The following is a 23,557-nucleotide window of genomic DNA, read 5'->3' on the forward strand; positions in this document are numbered from 1 at the left end:
TGTGTTTTCAACAAAATTGCCGTTTATTTTGCAAATCTAGCTCAACACTGCCCCTAGCGTCCTGGAGCACTTCCGTTGTGCTTTGGATTTTGCATGTGTTTTGTATTTTGCATGTGTTTTGTATTTTGTAAGTGTTTTGTATTTTGCATGTGTTTTGTATTTTGCATGTGTTTTGTCTTTTGCATGTGTTTTGGATTTTGCATGTGTTTTGGATTTTGCATGTGTTTTGTCTTTTGCATGTGTTTTGTATTTTGCATGTGTTTTGTATTTTGCATGTGTTTTGTATTTTGCATGTGCTTTGTATTTTGCATGTGTTTTGTCTTTTGCATGTGTTTTGTATTTTGCATGTGTTTTGTATTTTGCATGTGCTTTGTATTTTGCATGTGTTTTGTCTTTTGCATGTGTTTTGTATTTTGCATGTGTTTTGTATTTTGTAAGTGTTTTGTATTTTGCATGTGTTTTGTATTTTGTAAGTGTTTTGTATTTTGCATGTGCTATGGGTTTTGCATGTGTTTTGTATTTTGCATGTGCTTTGGATTTTGCATGTGTTTTGTATTTTGTACGTGCTGTCTCTAGGGGCCACCGTACTGCAGCATATCTGAGTATTGTTGTCCAAGATAAGGACAATGCCAGACAGTACCTCCCAGCCACTCCATGAGGTCCAGTCACAGGAGCACAGTCAGTGAAAGACTTGGATTACCCTAAATGCACCACTGACCGACAAAGGAAATCATTTCTGCCTGTGGCTAACTTGCAGTACAATTCCTCCATCTAAAGCACACAAATACACACCGCAGCACATCCTCTACAGAAGAAATAAAGCCAACATGATATGAAGCACCTCAACTTCAACTATTTAATTATGTGTAATATACTGGAAAATGTATAACTACAGTGTTTTGTGTTTATTCGGGCTATTTTGTAACCTTGTAATATATTGTATTATTTGATTTAGTTCAGTTAGTTACTGTCCTAATGCTCCATATCACAAAGCTCAGATCATCTCAGACTAGTTTTTTGAACATGACAACAGGTTCACTGTGACCAAACAGTTTCTACAGTCACCAGATCGCAATCCAGCAGAGCACCTATGGGATGTGGTGTAACGCAAGACTTATGTCATGGATGCGCAGTCGAAGCATCAGCAGCAGCTGTGTGATGCTGTCATATCAACACTGACCAAACTGTATGAGGAATGTTTCAGGCGCCTTTTTGAATCAGCATCACGAAGAATTAAAGCAGTTATAAAGCATCCTGTGAGGTGCTCAGAAACCCTCAGTCTTACTCTGTGTGATGTCAGAGAGACGATGTGTGATGACCACCTCGGCCCGTGTACTAACGGCAATACGAAAGATTCCACAAATAAAAACACAGAAATGTGAACAAAACAGGCCACATTCAAAGTTTACAAAACCATTAGAAACATTTATGAGAAAAAGAATTTTAACATAAGATTTTGTTTTTTGTTTTTTTCCAACTCTCTAACATTAGTGGTGTGAATTCTCCTGTGTTGTACTCATAGGCACACAGTCTGTGGTTGCTACAAAGCTACAAAAAGGTCTGATCTGCAGTTTTCACCCCCAGCTGATGCTTATTCAAATGACATCCACAAAGCTTCCTGTGGAGCTAGTTTTTATACAACTTATTTTTAATATATGCACAAGTACTCCCAAACATAAAAGACTTTGATGTGTAAAATTGGCGATGTTCAACTTTAAAAACACTTTGGAATCATGTAAAATTCATGAGCGCTGAAAAGAAAGTACAAAAATACAAAAACCTGATACATTAAAGTCCCTGCAGGATGAACAGAGCTTATCCTGAAGCGTCCCTCCCTTGTATCCAAAAGATTTCATTGAGCAGTTCTCAGAAAGCTGTTATTATAATACTAAAAGCATCTGAATTATGAAGCTATGGATGAAAACTCTCTGAATGTGGACGCCTTTTATCCTTTCTTCTTGAATGGCGAAGCAAAAAAAAAAAAAAAAAAAAAAAAAAAGGACGGCAGAGATGTGTCATTGGTAGAGGAGGAAGTCCTTGATACTGTGAGGGACAAAGAGGCTCGAGGCCCTGTGCAGACGACTCTTTCCGAGACTTCGACGAATACGTAAGCGACAGAGCTGAGACAGAGAGCAGGGACCTGGGAACAGGAGGCAGATCACAGCTGTTAATAAAAGGAAGTGAGGGTCCTCTATGTAAGTGCAAAAAGGTCAAAGGTCAAGGTCAAAGTTATTTATATAGGACATTTCCACACAGACGATGCTGCACAAAGTGCTTAACAATACCATTAAAAAGAAACAATGTAAAACAATAATAACAATATGAAATAATGACAGGACAATAACACACCTCTGCTCAGCAGTGCAGCTCTCACTGAGCTGTTTGGCTTCGACAGATCAAGAGGAGTCTTCGCCTCGGCGTTCCTGCGACACCCATCAGCTCCAAAGTCCAGGAGAAGATGCACAACGTCAGCTCCTCCCCCCAAAACTGCAGCATGCAGAGGACTGTCCGGCCCGCATCCGATCTGAACATCTGCTCCTGCTCAAACATGCAAACAGAGTTCAACACATAACAGCACGCAAATCACACAATTCTGATTAAAACCCATCCGTGTGTTGTAAGTGATTTATTGTTAAAGCAGCACGTCGTTATATATTAGCTACTAATATAAAAAGTTTTCAAAAATAAATCCAAAGCACAGCTCTGAATAGTTTTGAGACTGGCTGTTACGTCTGACAGGTTGGATTGATTAGAAAAGCTTTTAAACGTGTGCTGATGTGAACTGTGACACCGAGTTTCTGCTTCGATGGAAAGCGATAGAGAGAAACTGCAGAGCGTGCCACTAAAAGTAACTCAGAGCCCAGCAGAAACAAAAAATGTCAGCTGTATTTAAATATTATATGGCTGGAACGAACGGTTCTGTCCTGTTGGTTCACCTTTGCTCGGCGATTATCGTTTCAAATGTGCAAAATCCAAGACAGACGTGTTAAATGTCAACTGACACCTTCAAGTGCCTCGGTTTGTCTGATAAGCAGAGCCAAACTCGAAGATATGCAGTCTAGTTTGAGCATTTAAGTCCCAAAGATGAAAGGCGGCACAGAAGAAAAGCTTCACAACTAAGTTATGTCAAAGGAAGAAATCCTCTCGTTTGAGAAAACACTAAATGAAATAACTAATCATTGCACCTCTGACTCAGTTTAAGAATCAAGAAGTTGTTTTTTTAAAATCTGATTCTTTCTTTCTTTTACAACTGTATACAGCGAATAAAAGAGCTGTTACTGTGTTTGCTGAAACAACTGTTTGATAGACTGGTTTGTGTAATTAAAAGAGTGGAGTTTTTCATTAAAAAAAACTTCAGACTATTATACAGACTGGGCCTTGAAGTGCCTTAATTTTCATGACTGAAACAAACAAAAAGCAAAGGTGTGACTGGTGATTATTCCTGACTTATATTACCTGAATACAGCAGCACCTCTACGCAGGCTGCAGCCCGGGCCATGCAGGCAGAGTAGAGTGGCGTCCCAACGTCAGGCAGCTCCAGATCAATCTGAGCTCCACGGGCCAGCAGCAGCTCCAGGCACTCTCTGTGATCTGGAGGAGAAGATGACAAATGCTGACATGTAGTCCACATTCATAACCAGAAATTTCTTGTAAATGGATACCTTTGTGTACCTTTCTTGGCAGCCTCATGGATTGGAGATGCCAGCTGGTAGGTGGTGTGGATGGAGGCACTGTGCTGCAGGATGAGCTTGAGGCAGGCAGCGCTCCCGCTGCTGCAGGAATTGAAGAGAGGTGTGGCGCCATCTGTTGACACTGCCATTGCCTTGAGAATGATGTTTGTGAGGAAATGCATCCAAAAGAACGGAGTGTACCTCATTTATTTATTCATGCATGTGACTGTTACACCCCGGCCTAGGCAACCGGAGTGCAACACGAAAAAAAGTAAAAAAAAAAAAAAAAAAAAAAAAACACAAAAAACCCCCACTAAAGCTCACCACCAAAATCCCAAAACGAAAGTATCGACAAATCTATTTACAGCTATTTACACCAAACTATTTACAACACGGGGGAGATCGCGAACATGACACACTGAAACACAGGGTTTAAATACATAGAGGGAGCAATCAGGAAAATGGACAACAGGAGGGAAACACAGCTGGGGCAAATAAGAACTGACGAGACAGGGAAACGTAAACTGAAAACACTAAGATAACACAGACTTTCAAAGTAAACAGGAAACACATAACAGTCACGCCAAAAACAACACACTGACAACACCGAAACGTAACAGTGACACAAACATACACAAATGCTCAAACAGAGCAAACACACGAGACAACCAACAACTGAAGGCCTCTTTGCATGCAGATTTCAGCTCTGACCTTTCTCCAGTAAAATCTAAACTCTTCAGCAACAACACCAGATGTGGTTTAAAACGTGTGAAAACAAAAATCTGTGTTAAAGCGGGAGAATCTGTGAGTTCGCAAATGAGCTCAGCTCTTTTTGAACTGCACAATTTCAGGCATCCTGTAGTGAAATTTACAGGAAAGTGAGTACGATGCTCAAACCAATCAAATCAAGCAACTGAGGTGCAGATTTTTTCAGCTGTAAATTAATTGGTTTACCAAAAGAACTGCATTAACTATTTAAAAATTACAGCCATTTTTATAACATCCATCCATCCATGAGGTTATTGGGGCACTTACACATAAGCCCTCACTAATATTCTGATTATTTAGCTGGACAAGCTAATATAATTTTAAATATAGGGGTTGTTTTTAATACATGAAGGCCTAAAGTCCATTTGCTGGGTTTGCTCTCTTGTGACACAAGCCAAAGTCTTTTATATCAACTTAACAATGATAAAACGAATTGTTAGATTCCCCCAACCCCCAGTGTTTTATTAGTGTATGTGAAGTTTAGGATTGAGTTTCAATCCATCAAATACTTTTCAAACCAAAAGTGAAGGGATCCACTTTCATGTATGATCAAAGCAATGAGACGGTACATAAATTCTTATCACTAAATACAAAATATCAGATAAAGTAATTCATCTTATGAGTGCAAAAATAATCTTTATTTGGAAAAAAAGACTTTAAATGCCTGCATTCCAACCCAAATGCTCTTAATTTAATATATTTTTTAAAAATGTAGCCTTTTCTGTAACCTCTTTAGGGTGCATCTGTACATAATTTCAAAGTTTTGAGGTTCTGAAACGTGTTTGAGACCATGCTAGCACAACAAAGGAGGGTTTACGATATGACGTTCTTATACTTCTGTGGGTTTTTCCTTTTGATGAAACCTTAATGCTAGACAAGTTAAACAGAATCATTTTCCAAGTCTTTGTTTGTCTAAGTGTTACGTTTCGGTGTTGTCGGTGTGTTGTTTTTGGCGTGACTGTTATGTGTTTCCTGTTTTACTTTGAAAGTCTGTGTTATCTTAGTGTTTTCAGTTTACGTTTCCCTGTCTCGTCAGTTCTAATTTGCCCCAGCTGTGTTTCCCTCCTGTGGTCCATTTCCTGATTGCTCCCTCTATGTATTTAAACCCTGTGTTTCAGTATGTCATGGTCGCGATCTTCCCCCCCGTTGTAAATAGTTTGACGTTTTGTGTTTTGATGTAAATAAATTCGTTTTGAGACACTTTTTGGGATTTTGGTGGAGAGCCTTAGTGTTTTTCTTCGTAGTTTTATTTTCCTTATCTTTGCTTTTCTACGTTGCACCCCGGTTGCCTAGGCCGGGGTGTAACATATGGGGGCTCGTCCAATCGCTGGAGGGTCCGAAGGAGGGACGGCTTCGGCCTTCTGCCTTCGCTGGAGGGTCCGAGGACCGCTCCAGCCTTCATCCGTCTTCGCTGGAGGGTCCGAGGCACCGCTCCAGCCTTCGTCTGCCTTCGCTGGAGGGTCCGTGGGACCGCTCCAGACTTCATCCGTCTTCGCTGGAGGGTCCGAGGCACCGCTCCAGCCTTCATCCGCCTTCGTTGGAGGGTCCGTGGGACCACTCCAGCCTTCGTCGTCTGCTGGAGGGTCAGGGGGACCGCTCCGGCCTCCATCAGTTTCATCTGCCTCCGCTGGAGGGTCCGTGGGACCGCTTCAGTCTTCATTTGCCTTCGCTGGGGGGTCCGAGGGACCGCCTCAGCCTTCGTCGTCTGCTGGAGGGTCCGTGGGACCGCTCCAGCCTTCATCCGCCTTCGCTGGAGGATCCGAGGGACCGCTCCAGCCTTCTGCAGCTGGTGGGCTGCGTGTCCGTGTGTGCAGCTGGTGGGCTGCGTGTCCGTGTGTGCAGCTGGTGGGCTGCTCGTCTGCCTTCGCTGGAGGGTCCGTGGGACCGCCCCAGCCTTCATCCGCCTTCGCTGGAGGGTCCGTGGGACCGCCCCGGCCTTCGTCGTCTGCTGGAGGGTCCGTGGGACCGCTCCAGCCTCCACCAGCCTTCATCCGCTTTTGATCAAAACATTTCACTTGGGGTTACATGTTTGATTTTTGGGTGGGGGGAACTGTTACGTTTCGGTGTTGTCGGTGTGTTGTTTTTGGCGTGACTGTTATGTGTTTCCTGTTTTACTTTGAAAGTCTGTGTTATCTTAGTGTTTTCAGTTTACGTTTCCCTGTCTCGTCAGTTCTAATTTGCCCCAGCTGTGTTTCCCTCCTGTGGTCCATTTCCTGATTGCTCCCTCTATGTATTTAAACCCTGTGTTTCAGTATGTCATGGTCGCGATCTTCCCCCCCGTTGTAAATAGTTTGACGTTTTGTGTTTTGATGTAAATAAATTCGTTTTGAGACACTTTTTGGGATTTTGGTGGAGAGCCTTAGTGTTTTTCTTCGTAGTTTTATTTTCCTTATCTTTGCTTTTCGTGTTGCACTCCGGTTGCCTAGGCCGGGGCGTAACACTAAGAAAGAAATACCAAGAGTGAGCGATGACCTAATTATCTCACGTCACATAAATCAAATGTATGCCTGGCCTCACATTTGTTTTGGGCAATAGCCAAATGATCTATAATCTCCATCAAGCATCAAGTTCAAAAAGGATAAGCAAAATAAAACTTGTGGGTTTCTTTGATGACAGAAAAATGTATCTGTTCCTTCTTACATTTGCTCCATTATCCAGAAGAAACTTGGCACAAGCGTAACGAGCCCCGAGGCAAGCCTCGTGGAGCGGCGTGACCCCGTCCATGGTGACTGTGTCAACATGGAAGCCCTGCAGGGAGAGATCAGAGGATTTTCATTTGACTTCTTTTCAAGAAGTCTTCGGGTTGTAGACTGTAAGTACTCGACGTACAAATCAAGATTTAAGATTACCTGAGCGATAAGGGCCCTGAGGTGGAGGAGTCTGCCCTGAAAGGCCGCTTCATGGAGCGGAGTTCTGTCAGACCAGAAGTCTGAGACACAGAGAATCAAATTAGTTATGTTTCCACATTCAGAAAGCACAAAGACCAAGACCACTGTAACCTCATCCACATACATACACACTTCTGGCAGGGCTGGACTGGGACAAAAAAAAAAAAATCAGCCCAGGCATTTTGACTAGAGACCGGCCCACCAGGTATTATAGGAAAAACCATAAAGCCTTTGAATGAAAACAAACGTTGTTGTGACAGTGATGTACACAGTCTTGTTGGTATATATGTATCAATCTAATAAACTTAAACCTACACCATCCTCCTTATTCTGGTATTCTAAACAGTACTTAGCCGAAACCCAAAGACTGCTTGGTTGAGTTAACTTCCTGAACTATCTACAACATATGGTGGAAACCTGAAATTAAGACAGAGAAGACTAGAGGTGAGACATGACCATTACTGAATATTAAAAATAATAAATGACAGATTTAGTGATATTTTCATAAACTATTTATTTACCACATCAATAAACAGCATGGCAGGGCAAAATATTCTTTCTAACATGGCAACCTTTTAAAAGTGAAAGGAGACAGAAAGACAGGTGAGAAAGAATAAAACTTAACTGACTTTTTGATGGCATTTTACACAAAGTACTAGTACAGTATCTAGAAAATGTGGGAAAATATTGGCATCATGTACAGTACTTTCTTCTGAGGAAATTGTGTTGGGACCCTGAAAAAAAACTTACTGCGTACAATAATGGATTTCTATAAATTTGACATCAGATGAAAACTTTGGTTGTAAGATTCGGATAATTATTTGTTAAAAGCTAGAAATTTTAAATGAGAATAACAAAGAAAAGTATTTCTTTGTGCCCCCCTTTCCCTGTTAATGCCCTACCTGGCCCCATGGCAAAAGCCCCTGCACAGTTACCAGCTGTCAGCTACATAAAAAAAGGATCCTGGTGTTATTTGTCTCTCAGAAACAGTTCATAGCTTTCCTTCAACCCATTCATGTCACCTAAAAGGTAAACCTGTTGACAGCTCTGATGATTCAGTAAGGACATCTCCTGGTTTCATCTTCATGTTTCCCTCTCACCAGATAACCAAACCGACATCATGACCAGCAGCTTTTACTGCTGTGGCTCCAACAAACATCAGCTGATACTAGAAAGTAATATTAAATAAATTCTAACAACAGCTGATCAAGTTTAAAGGCGCTTCTGCTGTTTAACGCGACCCCCGCTAGTTTCCTCTTTCTGGCGCAAAGCGGGAGATAAACAAGCAAGAGAGAAAAGCAGATCAGCTGATCATTGATCAGTTTCATGATTGAAGTAGCAGCAGGAGAGAGAGGGAGGGGGAGAATGAGAGAAGAAGAGGCGGCTCTTTTTTTATTGTAGCTGAAGTACGGGACAAATCGCGTTTATTTTCAGCTCAATACAAAACATGTAATATTAACTCTGAATACCAGAGGATTCCGTTTTTTTACAGGACGGTAGGCAACTCTACTAACTAACCTTGAATAAAATAAAGTTCACTATCAGTAACATCATAGCACCCACCCAACTGTATAGAAACTCCGTCATGCTAGCTAGTACACAGTACGAGTTATCGTCACTGACTGTAAAAAGTTAGCACAACAAAAATAAACTGCACCTAAACTTGGTTTATATCTGACCCAGACAGACTGCAGGTCATAACTTCTTACCTGAAGCTCATTTCACCTGACAGCCGCCTTGGGTCTCTCCACCTCCGCCTCCCCTTCCCCCCATCCACCTGCTGGCTTCCACCACTTGCTAATTTTACTGAATCTGTGAAAGCTCCACCATAGCCACTACCAAACAATTGAGCTATTTTTACACGTCTGCCAGCATCTATCCAATCCGCCACCTGTCACTGTTTACACGGTTAGGGGGGGGGAGACAACAACAACAAAACATCGGCCCATTTAAACCAAAAATTACCATCGGCCCACCTGGACTGCCTGGACTGATCCAGCTAGCCAGTCCAGCTATGACTTCTGGTTTCTCAACATGACCCCCAATCCTAAAATGCTAAACCGGTTTCATCCCAGATTTTATTGTCTACAGCAGCATCAGACTTCACATGGACAGCTTTTAGGCCTGGAAACACTGATGCAAAAAAACCATACAAACATTAAACTCACCGGCCATCAGCGAGTTACACACCAACCCTCCGTAGATGGACAAAGGCCTCTCCCAAGGTTGCGACCACAGGGAAACGTCTGTTTGCACAGCAGCCATGGTGAAAACGAAACAGCAGCAGATTCCTTCACCTCCTTCACCCAGCCAGATACACAAACCTGAATCCGGCCTTCCTCACTCTCTTATCTGGGCCCTTGGTCACCTCCCCCACATTACCACCTTCCACCCACTCTCACCCCAGTGAATGGCCAGAGTTAACGGTATATGCATTACATTACAATAGCTGCTAGAATGATCATGAGGTGTCTTCAACAAAGCACTTAAAGACACACAGACCAGGACAAGCCCCATAAGACCCTTAAATATATTACTGCCACATGAACTAAATGAAATGCCTTAAACTAACAAAAAAAGTCCCTAGCTCCAACAGGAACATGTTGTCTTAACATTGAACACATGCTGAACTTCTTGATATGATGTTTGTTTCTGTCTTGCAAATCCCCGTCGCTGACCCTGAAGAGCGACACCTATTTATCAGCTCCTTTTTCACAAGTGTGATTTTTTTTGGCACTCTTCCTTACAATCAGATTCATCTACAAAACAAATATTTGTTTGATGCCTCTCCAGGATCTGCAAAAATTACATGTGAGAACATAGCACATGCCATATATATTAGAAAGTACACTTTGGTTCCCACGTTGGGTTTTCTGAAAGTTTACTTATCATTTGAAGAAAAGAAAAAAAAGCTCTCAGGTTTCAAAGGAGTGTCAATCATGAAAGCTACTTTTAGACGCTTCCTCATTCACAAATGTACCGCAGTAGATAGGAGCGTGTACACCGCTGCACTACGGCATTCAAACATGCTCTGACACGCTTCACAAAACAGTGGATTTTATTTAAAAAACAAACTTTGAGGTCTCTCGATAAGTTACAGTAGCTTTGTTTCCCTGTGAGCTTACAAGCAGCCAGCCCTTTACCCTCTCTGTTCAATGTCATCTTTACATTTTCAAAAAGTGCTTATAAATTCGCAAGGTGTGCAACAAATTCCAGTTATTTAAAAAAGTCTCTTCCACCAACTCCCTTTTGGTGAGTAAATGTAAACAAAATGTTAGCCCGCACCATGAAGATCACATAGGAAACTTATATAAGCAGTTTGAAGAGAGGCAGAGGTGCTGAGAGGTCACTGTCATCAACTTTCTGTTTCTGTTGCTCTCTGTGGCACATCAGGAGTAAGCCTCATTTTTATGGCTCTTTTCCTGTCTCCACTGTCGCTGAGGGCCTGTGGCGTCGACGGCGAGATCCATGACCCCATCAGGCATCAGCCACTGCAGGAGCAGCAGGAAGAGGAAGTCCAGCACGGCCACAAACGCAAAGATGGAGCCAGCGACGGGGCCGCAGTGAGCCCTCAGCCTCCGTAACCGTCTGTCCAGGGGAAGAACTTCCTCTCCGACCACCCTGTCGTACACCTGACAGGGAAAAAACACATTGATCACCTGAGTGTCCTTCAGTAGTTAAACATGTAAAAACCACCACCTAGACATAAACTGGAATACATTTTTTAGGATTAGATTTGGATTTGTTTTAGAAATTCTAAATACTGATATAGACTTTTGTTGTTGTTGTTTTGCTGTGTTTATTTTTTAAAAATGCTGTGAAAGAAGAAGAAAAAATGGCTGATTGCAGAAACTTCTGTATGTTAAAAACATTTCTGGCTATTTGAATACAAGTTTTGAGAGTTCACAGGTTGTACCTGAATGTGCCGCGATGTTTCACAGGCCGGGCTCTGCTTACAAACTGACATTGACTTCAGAGTGCACTTTAACACACTGCTAGCTTTTTTTTTTTTTAAAGGTATGCCATTGTTTAACAGAGCCATGGAGCAATGCCAAGCACTTAGAAAATACCAAAAAACTAAACACAACTGTCAGGTCTAGCTGCCTTGCATGACTGTCAAGCTTGAGAAAGAGAGAGAGTTTCATACAGGAATTTGCATACAGCAGGGGTTTTCCTGTACCTTTCAAGAGCATATTTGGTAGCGTAGTTGCACCGGCACAAAAATAACCATAAGAAATAATGAATGAGCAAAGCTCGTCTCCAGGTTAGATGTGTTTGAGCATGTTGTACAATTAAAGAAAAAAAGGACACTCAAGATAAATTTGATGTGCCTCAGCTTTTTATCTCTTACCTCACAAGTTTCTAAGCATGATGCAAGAGAGAGAGTTTTTTGGAAATCAGATACTGTGGGAAATGTTTAGAGAAAACATGTTTACGCAAAGTCTGGTAATCTGGACGCCTTATCTGATGGTGCAGTCGTCCAATGAGTTATCTGATCAAGATTCAGAGTAGTTGCTGTTTTCAATTTATGAAAATGTCCTTGTGATGAAAGGGCACACCTGTCTTTTATTTTCCACAATAAAATGTTATGCTTTGATAGCATTTTCTTCAAAAATGTAAAACAAGCTGTTACATGCACACGGTCCAGTGTGGGTGTCTTTGGGGAACCTACTTTCTCGGTCCTCTCCGCAACATTCCTCCAGGTGTAGAGGTTTCGCACACGCATGTGATTGGAAGCAGGCGACGGGACGTTGCCCAATCGTTGCCGAGCGATGACCGCTTCCAGACCGGCGCACAATGAACGGACGGTGGGTTCACACAGGGTAATCAAACCCTCAGGTAACACCTCTGGAATGCCTCCCACACGAGTGCTAACCACCTAAGAAAACAGAGACAAAAAACAGATGCTGACAAACACATACACACACGCAAAAAAGAGAGAACAGAAAAACAGAAGTTTTCCTGAAGTATAAAATATGTCATGGAATGATTATTAGCAAAATTCCACTGTGTGTGTTTGGCCTCAAGCTAAAACTAGCACCACAGCTCTGTGGACACCTGAAAAAGGAAGCTCTGCTGTACCTGGAACCTCAAACAGTGATGTCAGGGTGTACCCACTTTCATATCACTATGGTAACGTGACAATTTCAGTCAAAGATGTACAAAGTTATAAAGATTAGGAGTCATGGAAAATGAAATGCTAGCCACTTTATTAGGTACACCTGTTCAGCTGCTTGTTATAGCAAATATCTGATCAGCCAAAAAGAGGAAAATATTCCGTGCTCTGGAGTTCTCCGGGAGAAAATGCCTTGTTGATGTCAGAGGTCAGAGAACCTCTATCCTGCCTTGCATCAACAGTGCAGACTAATGTCGGGGTATTTTCTTGGCACACTTCAGGCCCCTGAGGACCAGCTGAGCACTGATCTTAACTGAGTACTGTTGGTAATCATGTCAATTACTTCATGACCACAGCATGCCCACCTTATCATGGGTGCTTCCAGTAGGATAACACACAGTATCACAAAGCTCAAATCATCTCGAACTGGTTTCTTGAACATCACAATTAGCTCAAGTGGACTGAGCTTTGAGATTTGAAGAAAAGGGAGGTTCCCGTTGTGGATGTCCAGCTGTGTGATGCTATCATGACAGCTGCACGTCCACCATCCATTTCTGTGCCATGAAGAATTTAGGCAGTTCTGAAGGCAAAACAGTGTCTAACCCTGTACCTGCGAGGTGTACCTAATAAAGTGTCTGGTAAGTTTATATGACAGCAATCAACATCCAAAAGCTTCCCAAATAAACTCCACTTTACTGGAATATTACTAACAAAATAAAGTTAGAGTAAAGAATTCCATGTTTACAAACTGAATTGTCTTTAAAAACATTTTTATTGATAGATTAATTATTGATTGAGCTCAAGGTGTTAAAGATAAATGTGTATATAGGTATTTTTGTAAATATACACATCCAACAGCATTGTCTGTGAAGGTTCTCAGTCATCCAGGTCATCGTAGTCAAAGGAGCTTGCAAAGAAAAGCGTCTGGACTTCTTTAAGTTGCTTGAAGACGTTTCACCTCTCATCCGAGAGGCTTCTTCAGTTCTAAGGTCAAATGGTGGAGAGTCCCAGATATAAACCTAGTGGGAGTAACCCCCCACAGAGGGACAAAAGGACCCCCTGATGATCCTCTAATCGCCTGAGCCAAGGTGTGAAACTGGGTGTGGGTCCCTGCCAGAGTTTCGGGTGTGTTCATTGTGAAACCTGGCCCCACCTTATCATGCGAATTCCTGAGATCAGATGGCCCAGGATGTGAGTGGGCGTTAAGGCGTCTGGGAAGGGATCTCCACTTTTAAATCACGTCTTAAAACCCACTTTTATTCCTTGGCTTTTAACCTCAGTGAGACTTAGTTTCTTTTTTAATGCAGTAGTTATTTAATTAATGATTTCACTCTTCTTTTATTTGTTTTTTATTTATATCTCATGTAATTTTATTTTACAGTTCCAATGTACAGCACTTTGTGTCAGCTGTGGTTGTTTTAAAGTGCTTTATAAATAAAGTTGATGATGATGATGATGATGGATTATAGATGGCAGAGAGTTGGTGTCGTAAACCCCCGCCTCTGTTCAAAGATGGTCGCTCACAGTGGACATAGATGGCTTCTTTCACTCCTCTTTCAAACCATCTGTCCTCTCTGTCCAAAATGTGAACATTGGCATCCTCGAAAGAGTGTCCTTTATCCTTAAGATGCAGATGGACTGCTGAGTCTTGTCCTGTGGAGGTGGCTCTTCTGTGTTGTGCCATGTGCTTGTGAAGTGGCTGTTTGGTCTCTCCAATGTAGAGGTCTGGGCATTCCTCGCTGCACTGTACAGCATACACCACATTGTTAAGTCTGTGTTTTGGCGTTTTGTCTTTCGGGTGAACCAGTTTCTGTCTGAGCGTGTTGCTGGGTCTGAAATGCACCGAGATGTCATGCTTGGAGAAAACTCTCCTGAGTTTTTCTGATACACCGGCTACATAGGGGATGACAATGTTGTTGCGTCTGTCCTTCTTATCCTCCCTCGCTGGTGTCTGGTCTTCTTCTTCCAACAGCATTCACACTTTACACTATAAGTTGCTGCATTGTGCTTGTCTCCTTTCTTGCCCTGTGTTATGGCACAGTTCAACTTATGTTCAACTTTATGTCCAACCTACGTGTCCCAATAAATCACAGATAAAGAGTGGTTACTCATTGCGTCTTCCCATAAGCAATTATTTTTTGTGTAATCTCTGTACGCATATCTGTGTAAGAATCTGCAGAAAAGGGTATAACTCATCATACAGTCTGACTAAGAAAGTAAGAAGAAATTACGTTATTAAATGCCACCTGCGTGTGTTTCCCCGTTTTTTTCCCCATAGTTATGAAACCTGAGGATTCCCTCTAGTAGGAAAGAATAACAAACGGGCCTGTTTGTTAGCTCGAAGGCATTTTCATCCCAAAAGAAATTAAGCTCCCAATGTAATTTCTTTTGGAAATAACCTGGAGGTAAGAGGATTCTCTCATGGATTCTCAGGTTACTTTTTTCCATCTGTAGGTCTAACGTCACGAAATAACAAGAATGACATTTCCAGTTTCTGTTCCTCCAGCGATAAACCACATTAAGTTCCACTGTGATGCGGTTAGCTGCTGTCTGGCATTTGCCGCTCTTACATAAAGGTCTATCCTCCCTCTCCCACGTCTCCCTCATGTACTTCAGTTTTTTTTAAGCAGCGGTATGAGATGAGCTGCACACGCCCACGGCGAATCTGCCACAAGAACACTTCAGCATCTTCAACTGAGTTGTGCCGGCTCCGCTTGGCCGAATGGGCTTTCACAGAGCTGCTTCTGTGATCTGAAAGTGCCTCGTCTTGATAAAGTCTAATTTTCATTATTACATTATTATATATTCTATAAAAAACTAAAAGTTTATCTGCATTTTCTTTGCTTAGATTTGTGACATGAACTGAGCTTAAGGTCTAAAGATTCAGTGTTAGATCTGTCGCCCCTCGGATGACTACTGGGGGCAACTTAGGTCAAATATTGGCCTGTTTCCAATAAAATGACTGGTTGTGCATCAGAAGATGTCATTATCTTAAGAGATTGGCACGCTAAATGGTAAGTAAACAAGATGTTAAAATTGATACTATGATAAAGCTAGAGGGAAATATTGCACCATGTAATGACAAGCATGTACAAGTTTACCCCCACAATCTAATAACATCATGTAGCTAATCTGGTTAAACCATCCTTCAGGTTGTGGCATGTTTGTAGCAGCAAGATGTGCCCTCTCCCATTTGTATTAAAGAAATATTCTCAAATGTTTGGTGTGTTTATCTCAAAAAAGCTGTTTCACTTAAAGTGAAATAAGGAAATCCTGACACCGAGAGTCACTGCTACCGGACTTCATATCATTGACCTTGTGTATCAATGACAGATCTGTCAGACAGCAGCTAACCCCATCACAGTGGAACTTAACGTGGTTTATGGCTGGAGGAACAGAAACTGCAGCAAACCTGCAGTCCACAGCTGGCTCCTTCCACAATGGCCATGCAGAACGCTTCAGTGAGCGACGTGTTGAGGAAGATGTGGCCTTGAACCAAAACCCCACGCACATCTTTGTGCTCCAGAGCGCCCAGCAGACGTACCCTGTGCAGATCAAAACACAGTGGTAGCACCTTTACTCAGGAACCCAGTGATTGACCCTGGGTTTATCTACTAATCTACAATCATTTCCAGGTGTTGAATAAACGTAAAGGAAACACAAAACAATGGCAGTAAATTCCAGTTAATTAAATTCTATAACAGTGTTGGTTCTTTAATATACTACAGAAAGTTTCTTTATATGAGATTTGCTCCTGTGGTAAGAAAAGTAAACTAAAGCTGTAACACAGACACGATTTAATATACAAATACTTAGACATGCTTTAATAGATCCTGAAAGATGCCGACATCATTATCTCAGGAAATAAGCGCATCCAGCAGTACCTGTCATGTAGTTGGTATTTCTCCCTCACTTCCTCCAGAACAATTCTCTTTGGTCCCTCTCCGCCAATCAGGAAGTGGAGGTAAGGATGTTTGAGACAAAGCTCCGGGATTATTCCACCAAGAAGATCAATTCCTGCAAAGAAGGAAAGAAAGTGAAGACTTCCTTCCACTATTAGAGTGATGCAGTTCTCTACTGAACTTCATATGGAAAGCAAAGGCAATGGCTATTTTAGTTACATAGTACATTTCATTACATGTAACCTTGAGGTTCTTAACATAGAAGGTAAATACATCAAAATAAGAGTAAGTCTATAATGTCTTAAGACAGTGAAAACAACAAACTTTACAAAGAGATAAAGTCCAAGTTTCTCACACACACACACACACACACACACACACACACACACACACACACACACACACACACACACACACACACACACACACACACACACACACACACACACACAATAAGCCCGTGCTTTTGTTTGTCGGCACAGATGCAAGCCATCTTGGGTCAGCAGGCACCTTGTTCCAAAGAACACATCTACAGTAACGGTAAGTTTTCTTGGCATGCTTTGATCTTCTTCTGAGAACAGTTAAAAGATCTACGCCTGATAACCTGAGAGGTCTAGGTGTAGTGTAACTCATTGCACTGGGAGGCCAAACCAGTGTGAGTTTTATGAACCAATAAAAGGATTTTTCAGGTAATTCTGCATTAAAATTGGATGCAGTTGTTCACATTAACCCAAACAACCATCTGGCTTACTCATGCCGCTCCGGAACAACAAATTCTTCCCTGATGACGGGACTGTGTTTAGACTGTTGACTTTTGCTTAAGCGGGTGAACACAGGATACGCACACACACACACACACACACACACACGTACACTGACACAGATGTACACTCATTACCCTACACCATTCCAGACACCCCAGATGCTTGCTACCCACCTGATGTAGACAGCAGGTCTGTCCAGCGACTGCAGGACAAGACGACTGCTGTCTGCACCGGATCATTCCTTACCCCATACCCTCCCCCGTTGCATGTCACGTCCTTTTACATGGTGTAAGATGTGAATATTCATGTGCTTTTTTGTGCTGGTGTTTTTTTACTGTCCTCAAACTGGTCTCCCAGTAAGGAGCCCAGTTTGAGTAGAGCTCTTTTTTTTCCTCCCCTTGTCCCTGACGTGTATACTTTCACTGTTTTCTTTTTGGCGCGGCCACATCTGCAGCCTGATTCTGATTCGTCTCTGTTCAGTTCTAAAACATTTTGAGAAATCCAGAAGTTAATGTCATCAACGAAGCTCACTGGTTTATGAACAGAAGTAAATGATAGGAGCAACTGTATCATCTATGCAAGACTGACAGGATGTATTATGATTTTTTATGAAAGTGCCAAGTGGGAGCACTAAGAATTAAAGAGTAATGGACCGAGAACTGATCCTTGAGGAACCCCACTTGAATTTTTATTTCTGTAGCTCTAAAACTATTAAGTGAAACAGAGCTACATATACTGTGCCCTTTAAGCCCAGGTTTGATTGCACATTTTTCTTTCCAGGGATGCTTTTCCTGAACTAGCAGAGCTTCCAGCATGTTTTACAAATGACTGTTTCTCTCTCCTGCCCGTCTTGGTAAATGGTAAATGGCCTGTATTTATATAGCGCTTTACTAGTCCCTAAGGACCCCAAAGCGCTTTACATATCCAGTCATCCACCCATTCACACACACATTCACACACTGGTGATGGTAAGCTACATTGTAGCCACAGCCACCCTGGGGCGCACTGACAGAGGCGAGGCTGCCGGACACTGGCGCCACCGGGCCCTCTGACCACCACCAGTAGGCAATGGGTGAAGTGTCTTGCCCAAGGACACAACGACCGAGACTGTCCAAGCCGGGGCTCGAACCGGCAACCTTCCGATAACAAGGCGACCTCCCAACTCTTGAGCCACGATCGTCTTCACACATAATAACAATGATTTTAACTAAAAATGTCAAATTTGGATCCTTCACCCATAAGAGCTGCTGACACTCATTTGCAGTCCAGTTCTTGTGTAATTTGGTACTCTTCCACTGACATTATTTTTGATAAGTTTTCAGTGAATGGTAGGTACATGGATCAGCTGATGGTCCAGGTGCATCTCTCTCTTACTGTATCAGATCTGTTGGATTTTTTCCTGTTTCTTAAGCACATCACTTTCAGGTACTCTTCATCTGCTGTAGACAGATTTTTAAAGACTGTCACTTATTCTTTTGTCCTCCACTTCTCCAGTTTCCTCAAATGTAAGGACACACTACACACCATACCAAGATATCCTAAGTTTTAAGCTACTTGAAAAATAAAGTTGGGTGGCTCCAAGGTTATTATTGTTAACGAAAACTAACGAAATAACGAAAACTAGAAGTGAAAAAACATTTTCGTTAACGGAAATAAAAATAAAAACAAAAAAAGGAAAACTAACTAAAACTGTAATGAGTGTTCACAAAACGAACTAAAATTAACTGAATTTATAGCAAAAATGTGTTTTTTACTTGTTTTAGGGTGAGGGCCTGAACAAAGGACTGTGACCTATTCAGCATAGCACCTTGCTGCTTCAAGTAGATGCAACAGCGTCTAAAACAAATTTCTCAGTACCTTTCCGATAGACGAGACGGCTGATGACAACAATTGTGATCCTGTCATCTTGTCGCTGGGAGGGGTCTGGTGTGAAGTCTGTAGGATCGACAGCGTTGGGAATAACGGACACTATCTCTGGGTCGAGTGCTGCGCGTAGAACTGTGTTCTCCTTACTTGTGTAGGACACACACACAATGTGGTTGGTGTCACACAGCGACACAGTCAGGAGCTTGTTGGTCAGGACAGAGCTGAGGTCAGCAAAGCCAAAGAGCGAGTGGTCAGTGAAAACCTGCAAATGACAAACACTCTTTAGCGATTTAAACAGCATCATGTTAGAAACACGGGAAATTACCTGAATCACCTACTGTGTTAAGACCCATGGTCTTAGCGTGGAACAATGCATCATGGGCCATGGCAGAAAAGGAGCTGTGTGCATGCACGACGGTGATGCGCTCCCTGACAAACACACAGCGCATCAGCGGGAGACTGTGGAAGCAGGTGGTGGCTGTGGACTGGTTGTACATCACTTGCAGGGGCAGGTAGTATACCTTCAGGCCATTGGTCAGGTACCGGACACCCTTCCTCCTGCCGTAGGCGTGAGTGACAATTACCACCTTGTGCCCCTTTTCAATCAGGCACTGGGAGAGTTGGTAAATGTGACTTTCTACTCCTCCCATGTTTGGATAGAAAAAGTCAGACACCATGCAGATGTTGTGCTTCCTGCTGTGGACCCTGGCAGCCTGTGCAGAAACTCCAGAGTTTCTCTGAGATGAAGGGTTATTCCCTGCTGCCACTTTCCGGCGCTGACCCATGGTATGCTTCTTGAGTGTCTCTGTACTTGATCAGTGCTGAAAGAAATAGTTAATAGTTAACAATAAGTATAATTCTAATGGATTATGTGTTGTATGGGTTTTGACTTTTGCTGCCATGATGCCAAGTCTTGGAAAGGAGATTTGAATCTCAATGAGATTTTTACCTGGATAAATAAAGGATTAATAATTAAAAAAAATACTGGGAAAAAAAAGAGGCTTCCCATCAGTGACTTTTTAAGCTAATCATTTTTCAAAGTAAATATATTTGACCTGAATCAGCTGAATTGTTGGTGAAAAAAAGTATTATAAAGTAATATATTAACAAAAAAAGGGCGATAGATATATTATTACATGAGCACCCAGATTCTCACTCAATGAAGGGCACCAGCGTCCTGTGACCTTGAATTGGATAAGTTGTTAAGAAAACGGATAGAGGGGTCAATTGATAATATATTTTTTATAAGCATTCTATTGTATAGTCTACTGATATTTATAATTTTTTTAAAAATCATGGTACGTTCAAAGCCTAAAGTAATATGGGCATTCTGACACTGGTCTTTGACCTGCAAGTGTTGCTGTGGCTTTAACTTCTTGAGTTTTTATCCTCTTCTACCTGCACCTTGGAAACACTTGTAAGGGCAGAAAACTTTGCTGGGTCCACCTGTCCTGAAATGTGATTCCATTGTTTTTATTAGAAACACACAAAAATCTCACCACTACACGTCGACACCTCTCTGACAGTGTCAACAAAGCCGCACATTAAAACTTTGCAGCCGATTTGTAGCAGAGATGTTCAATTTTATTTAACATTTAAAAAGTAGGAATAAAGAAGAAACCTTTTGACCCTTTGCCTTGGTCATTGTCATCCAAAGTAACCTTTGCAGCGCAGTCTGAATAGGCTTGTATCCATATCATCACATACATGTTTGCACAGTGTGTGGAGGTTCGATATCAGCTCACAGACAACCCCAAACCGAGAGTACTGCCATGTCTATAAGTTCCCTACTTCTACCCATTAACACAAACCGAAATAAAACACTTGAACGGATTTGCTGATGTGAGGTAGCAAACTCCTCTAAGCTCCAGTGCATTTAGGCTTTACACTTGTTCGCATTATGTATAAACGTCATGGAGACAAACACCTCTTCGCATTTAACCTTAACAAGCATCGCAGCGAACCGCTTTCACAGTCCAACCTGCCTTACCGTGGGTGGAAAGTCAGTCTTTTTCCAGATTTGATTTCATTTCTACATGCTAGCCCCGAGCTAGCCACTTAGCCGCCTGTGTTACTTCCTGGTGTTTTCTACGTCACTGGGAACGTGGTAGCTGACGTATGCTGCAAGGAAGTGAAACTATATGTGACATTTAAACTTTGAGGGTTTTGTTTTTTTTTACAAGTAAAATAAAACCAAAGGTTAAGATTCGTTTTTCTTTCATACTTACTTGTTATAAACGTCTTTAAGTGCGAATGCTAAATCCAGAAATTATCACCATGCATGTTTTTTGTGCTTTGTTGCTGTTGTTGTTTTAATATTGTTAAAGTCACACAATAAAGTGAAGTAATGGGGACGATTTACTTACACACTTTTATTCCACAGCATTATCAACTGGTAACTTAAATTACGGCTGTTTATAGACTAAGCCTTTACAATTAAGGTTTTGCAATATTTTCCTTAAATATATAAAATTCTGTGAAATACAAAACACTGATACAAATGACAGACTGAAGCAGTGATCCAAAACCAGGTTGGTATGTGAAGAATCAGGAAAAATCTAGTAACGAGTGGCTTAAAAAGAAAAGAATAAATATGTTGTAATGGCACAGTAGAAAGTTCAGCCCTCATCTCGACTCACTGGCTGTGGCAGAACCTCAAAAGAGTCACACATGAATGACTGCAAACCTCAGTGAATGGAAACAGACGGTCAAATATTTCTCCACAGTGATGTGAAAGACTGATAAAGCCACAATAGTAAAACTGGCTATACAATCTTTTGAATCATAGTGTGTACTTGATTTAATATACATGCTTTTGTATTTGGCTTATTTTTTAATCAATAAAAAATGACACTGAGGTAATATCTGAGGTTTTATTTACTTCATTTTTCATTCAAATTATGTCCTGTGTTGCATGACTGTACATTAGTTACAGCAGAGATCTACTGCATGTTGTTACTTTGTCACAACAAAAACATTTTTGTTGATACTGCAGTTTTGCATCACTCTTATGTGATGGAGTACTGAAAGTGTGCTACACTTGACAAAAAAACAACAACAACGCAAAAACAGGATCTGTGTTCTTCTTGAAGCATGTGGTGTGCAAGTGTTCATGGTTCTTTAAAGAGAAATGAAATATCTGACAAGGAAATAAAAGTTACCAATCATGCAGTTTAAAAACACTTTATTGCTGAACAAAATGTTTGTTTTACTCTCTCTCTCTTTTTTTTTTTTAGATATAATTTTCTTTTTGGTGCAGAAAAGGGCCACACATTTACATTTCATTACACTTCTCCATTCGTCAAATTTTGGCATACTGTCCTGACTGCAGTCACAGATTCAAGGCTGCTGACCTAATTCCCAAAAAGGGACCAGAGCTGCATGGCTACGTAGTACAGTGATGTTTCACAGTTAAGCAACATCATTTGCAAATTTCTTACTTGGCTCCTGAATGTTTTTTCCTATACACACATTACCCTAAACCTACTTATTTAAGTTAGGTTAAAAAAAACAAGAACAAAAAACAAAACCTGGCATCTGATATATACAGTAGCTTGCAAAAGTATTCGGCTCCCTTGAACTTTTCCACATTTTGTCACATTACAGCCACAAACATGAGTCAATTTTATTGGAATTCCACGTGAAAGACCAGTACAAAGTGGTGCACACGTGAGGAGTGGAATGAAAATCATACATGATTCCAAACATTTTTTACAAATAAATAACTGAAAAGTGGGGTGTACGTAATTATTCAGCCCCTGAGTCAATACTTTGTAGAACCACCTTTTGCTGCAATTACAGCTGCCAGTCTTTTAGGGTATGTCTCTACCAGCTTTGCACATCTAGAGACTGAAATCCTTGCCCATTCTTCTTTGCAAAACAGCTCCAGCTCAGTCAGAATAGATGGACAGCATTTGTGAACAGCAGTTGTCAGATCTTGCCACAGATTCTCGATTGGATTTAGATCTGGACTTTGACTGGGCCATTCTAACACATGGATATGTTTTGTTTTAAACCGTTCCATTGTTGCTCTGGCTTTATGTTTAGGGTCGTTGTCCTGCTGGAAGGTGAACCTCCGCCCCAGTCTCAAGTCTTTTGCAGACTCCAAGAGGTTTTCTTCCAAGATTGCCCTGTATTTGGCTCCATCCATCTTCCCATCAACTCTGACCAGCTTCCCTGTCCCTGCTGAAGAGAAGCACCCCCAGAGCATGATGCTGCCACCACCATATTTGACAGTGGGGATGGTGTGTTCAGAGTGATGTGCAGTGTTAGTTTTCCGCCACACATAGCGTTTTGCACTTTGGCCAAAAAGTTCCATTCTGGTCTCATCTGACCAGAGCACTGTCTTCCACAGGTTTGCTGTGTCCCCCACGTGGCTTGTGCCAAACTGCAAACGGGACTTCTTATGGTTTTCTGTTAACAATGGCTTTCTTCTTGCCACTCTTCCATAAAGGCCAACTTTGTGCAGTGCATGACTAATAGTTGTCCTATGGACAGATTCCCCCACCTGAGCTGTAGATCTCTGCAGCTCGTCCAGAGTCACCATGGACCTCTTGACTGCATTTTTGATCAGCGCTCTCCT

General features: G+C 41.7%; 2 protein-coding genes across 4 annotated transcripts; both read right to left on the reverse strand.

Annotated features, from left to right (window-relative positions):
- Nucleotides 1-1,404: 1,404 nt before the first annotated feature.
- asb11 (ankyrin repeat and SOCS box containing 11) lies at nt 1,405-10,313 on the reverse strand. The gene is made up of 7 exons (XM_085433701.1): nt 9,496-10,313; nt 7,289-7,368; nt 7,080-7,187; nt 3,673-3,823; nt 3,457-3,591; nt 2,350-2,538; nt 1,405-2,140 (listed from the first exon to the last, which is right to left on the reverse strand). Exons 1-7 carry the CDS (start codon nt 9,590-9,592, stop codon nt 2,016-2,018), a joined length of 885 nt encoding a protein of 294 aa, XP_085289827.1. The 5' UTR covers nt 9,593-10,313; the 3' UTR covers nt 1,405-2,015.
- Nucleotides 10,314-10,367: 54 nt separating this feature from the next.
- On the reverse strand, nt 10,368-21,059 carry piga (phosphatidylinositol glycan anchor biosynthesis, class A). Of its 3 annotated transcripts, XM_085433699.1 has the most exons (8): nt 20,966-21,059; nt 19,314-19,796; nt 19,123-19,237; nt 18,967-19,044; nt 16,328-16,460; nt 15,856-15,988; nt 12,000-12,206; nt 10,368-10,959 (listed from the first exon to the last, which is right to left on the reverse strand). In XM_085433699.1, exons 2-8 carry the CDS (start codon nt 19,758-19,760, stop codon nt 10,717-10,719), a joined length of 1,356 nt encoding a protein of 451 aa, XP_085289825.1. In that variant the 5' UTR covers nt 19,761-19,796; nt 20,966-21,059; the 3' UTR covers nt 10,368-10,716. The 3 variants fall into 3 exon arrangements, with proteins under 3 accessions (XP_085289825.1, XP_085289824.1, XP_085289826.1); XM_085433698.1 differs by having other exon boundaries at nt 18,967-19,237; XM_085433700.1 differs by lacking the exons at nt 10,368-10,959; nt 12,000-12,206 and adding an exon at nt 12,724-14,513 and having other exon boundaries at nt 18,967-19,237.
- Nucleotides 21,060-23,557: the final 2,498 nt, after the last annotated feature.

The sequence above is a fragment of the Copadichromis virginalis genome, linkage group LG16 (assembly GCF_057382275.1).
Source record: "Copadichromis virginalis isolate Kocher_CV1m ecotype Utaka linkage group LG16, C_Virginalis_male_GT1.1, whole genome shotgun sequence".
NCBI lineage: Eukaryota > Metazoa > Chordata > Actinopteri > Cichliformes > Cichlidae > Copadichromis > Copadichromis virginalis.

What these genes read in the sequence shown, in the direction of transcription:
- asb11 (XM_085433701.1), bottom strand. Translation starts at nt 9,592, where the DNA reads ATGGCTGCTGTGCAAACAGACGTTTCCCTGTGGTCGCAACCTTGGGAG. An exon ending in GTGTAACTCGCTGATGGCCG is followed by an intron (nt 7,369 to 9,495) that starts GTGAGTTTAATG and finishes TCTGTGTCTCAG; the next exon opens with ACTTCTGGTCTGACAGAACT. An exon ending in AGCTGCACTGCTGAGCAGAG is followed by an intron (nt 2,141 to 2,349) that starts GTGTGTTATTGT and finishes TCCTGTTCCCAG; the next exon opens with GTCCCTGCTCTCTGTCTCAG.
- piga (XM_085433698.1), bottom strand. Translation starts at nt 19,760, where the DNA reads ATGGGTCAGCGCCGGAAAGTGGCAGCAGGGAATAACCCTTCATCTCAG. An exon ending in AGACCATGGGTCTTAACACA is followed by an intron (nt 19,238 to 19,313) that starts GTAGGTGATTCA and finishes TGTCATTTGCAG; the next exon opens with GTTTTCACTGACCACTCGCT. An exon ending in GAGCCAGCTGTGGACTGCAG is followed by an intron (nt 12,207 to 15,855) that starts GTTTGCTGCAGT and finishes CTGTTTTCTTAG; the next exon opens with GTGGTTAGCACTCGTGTGGG.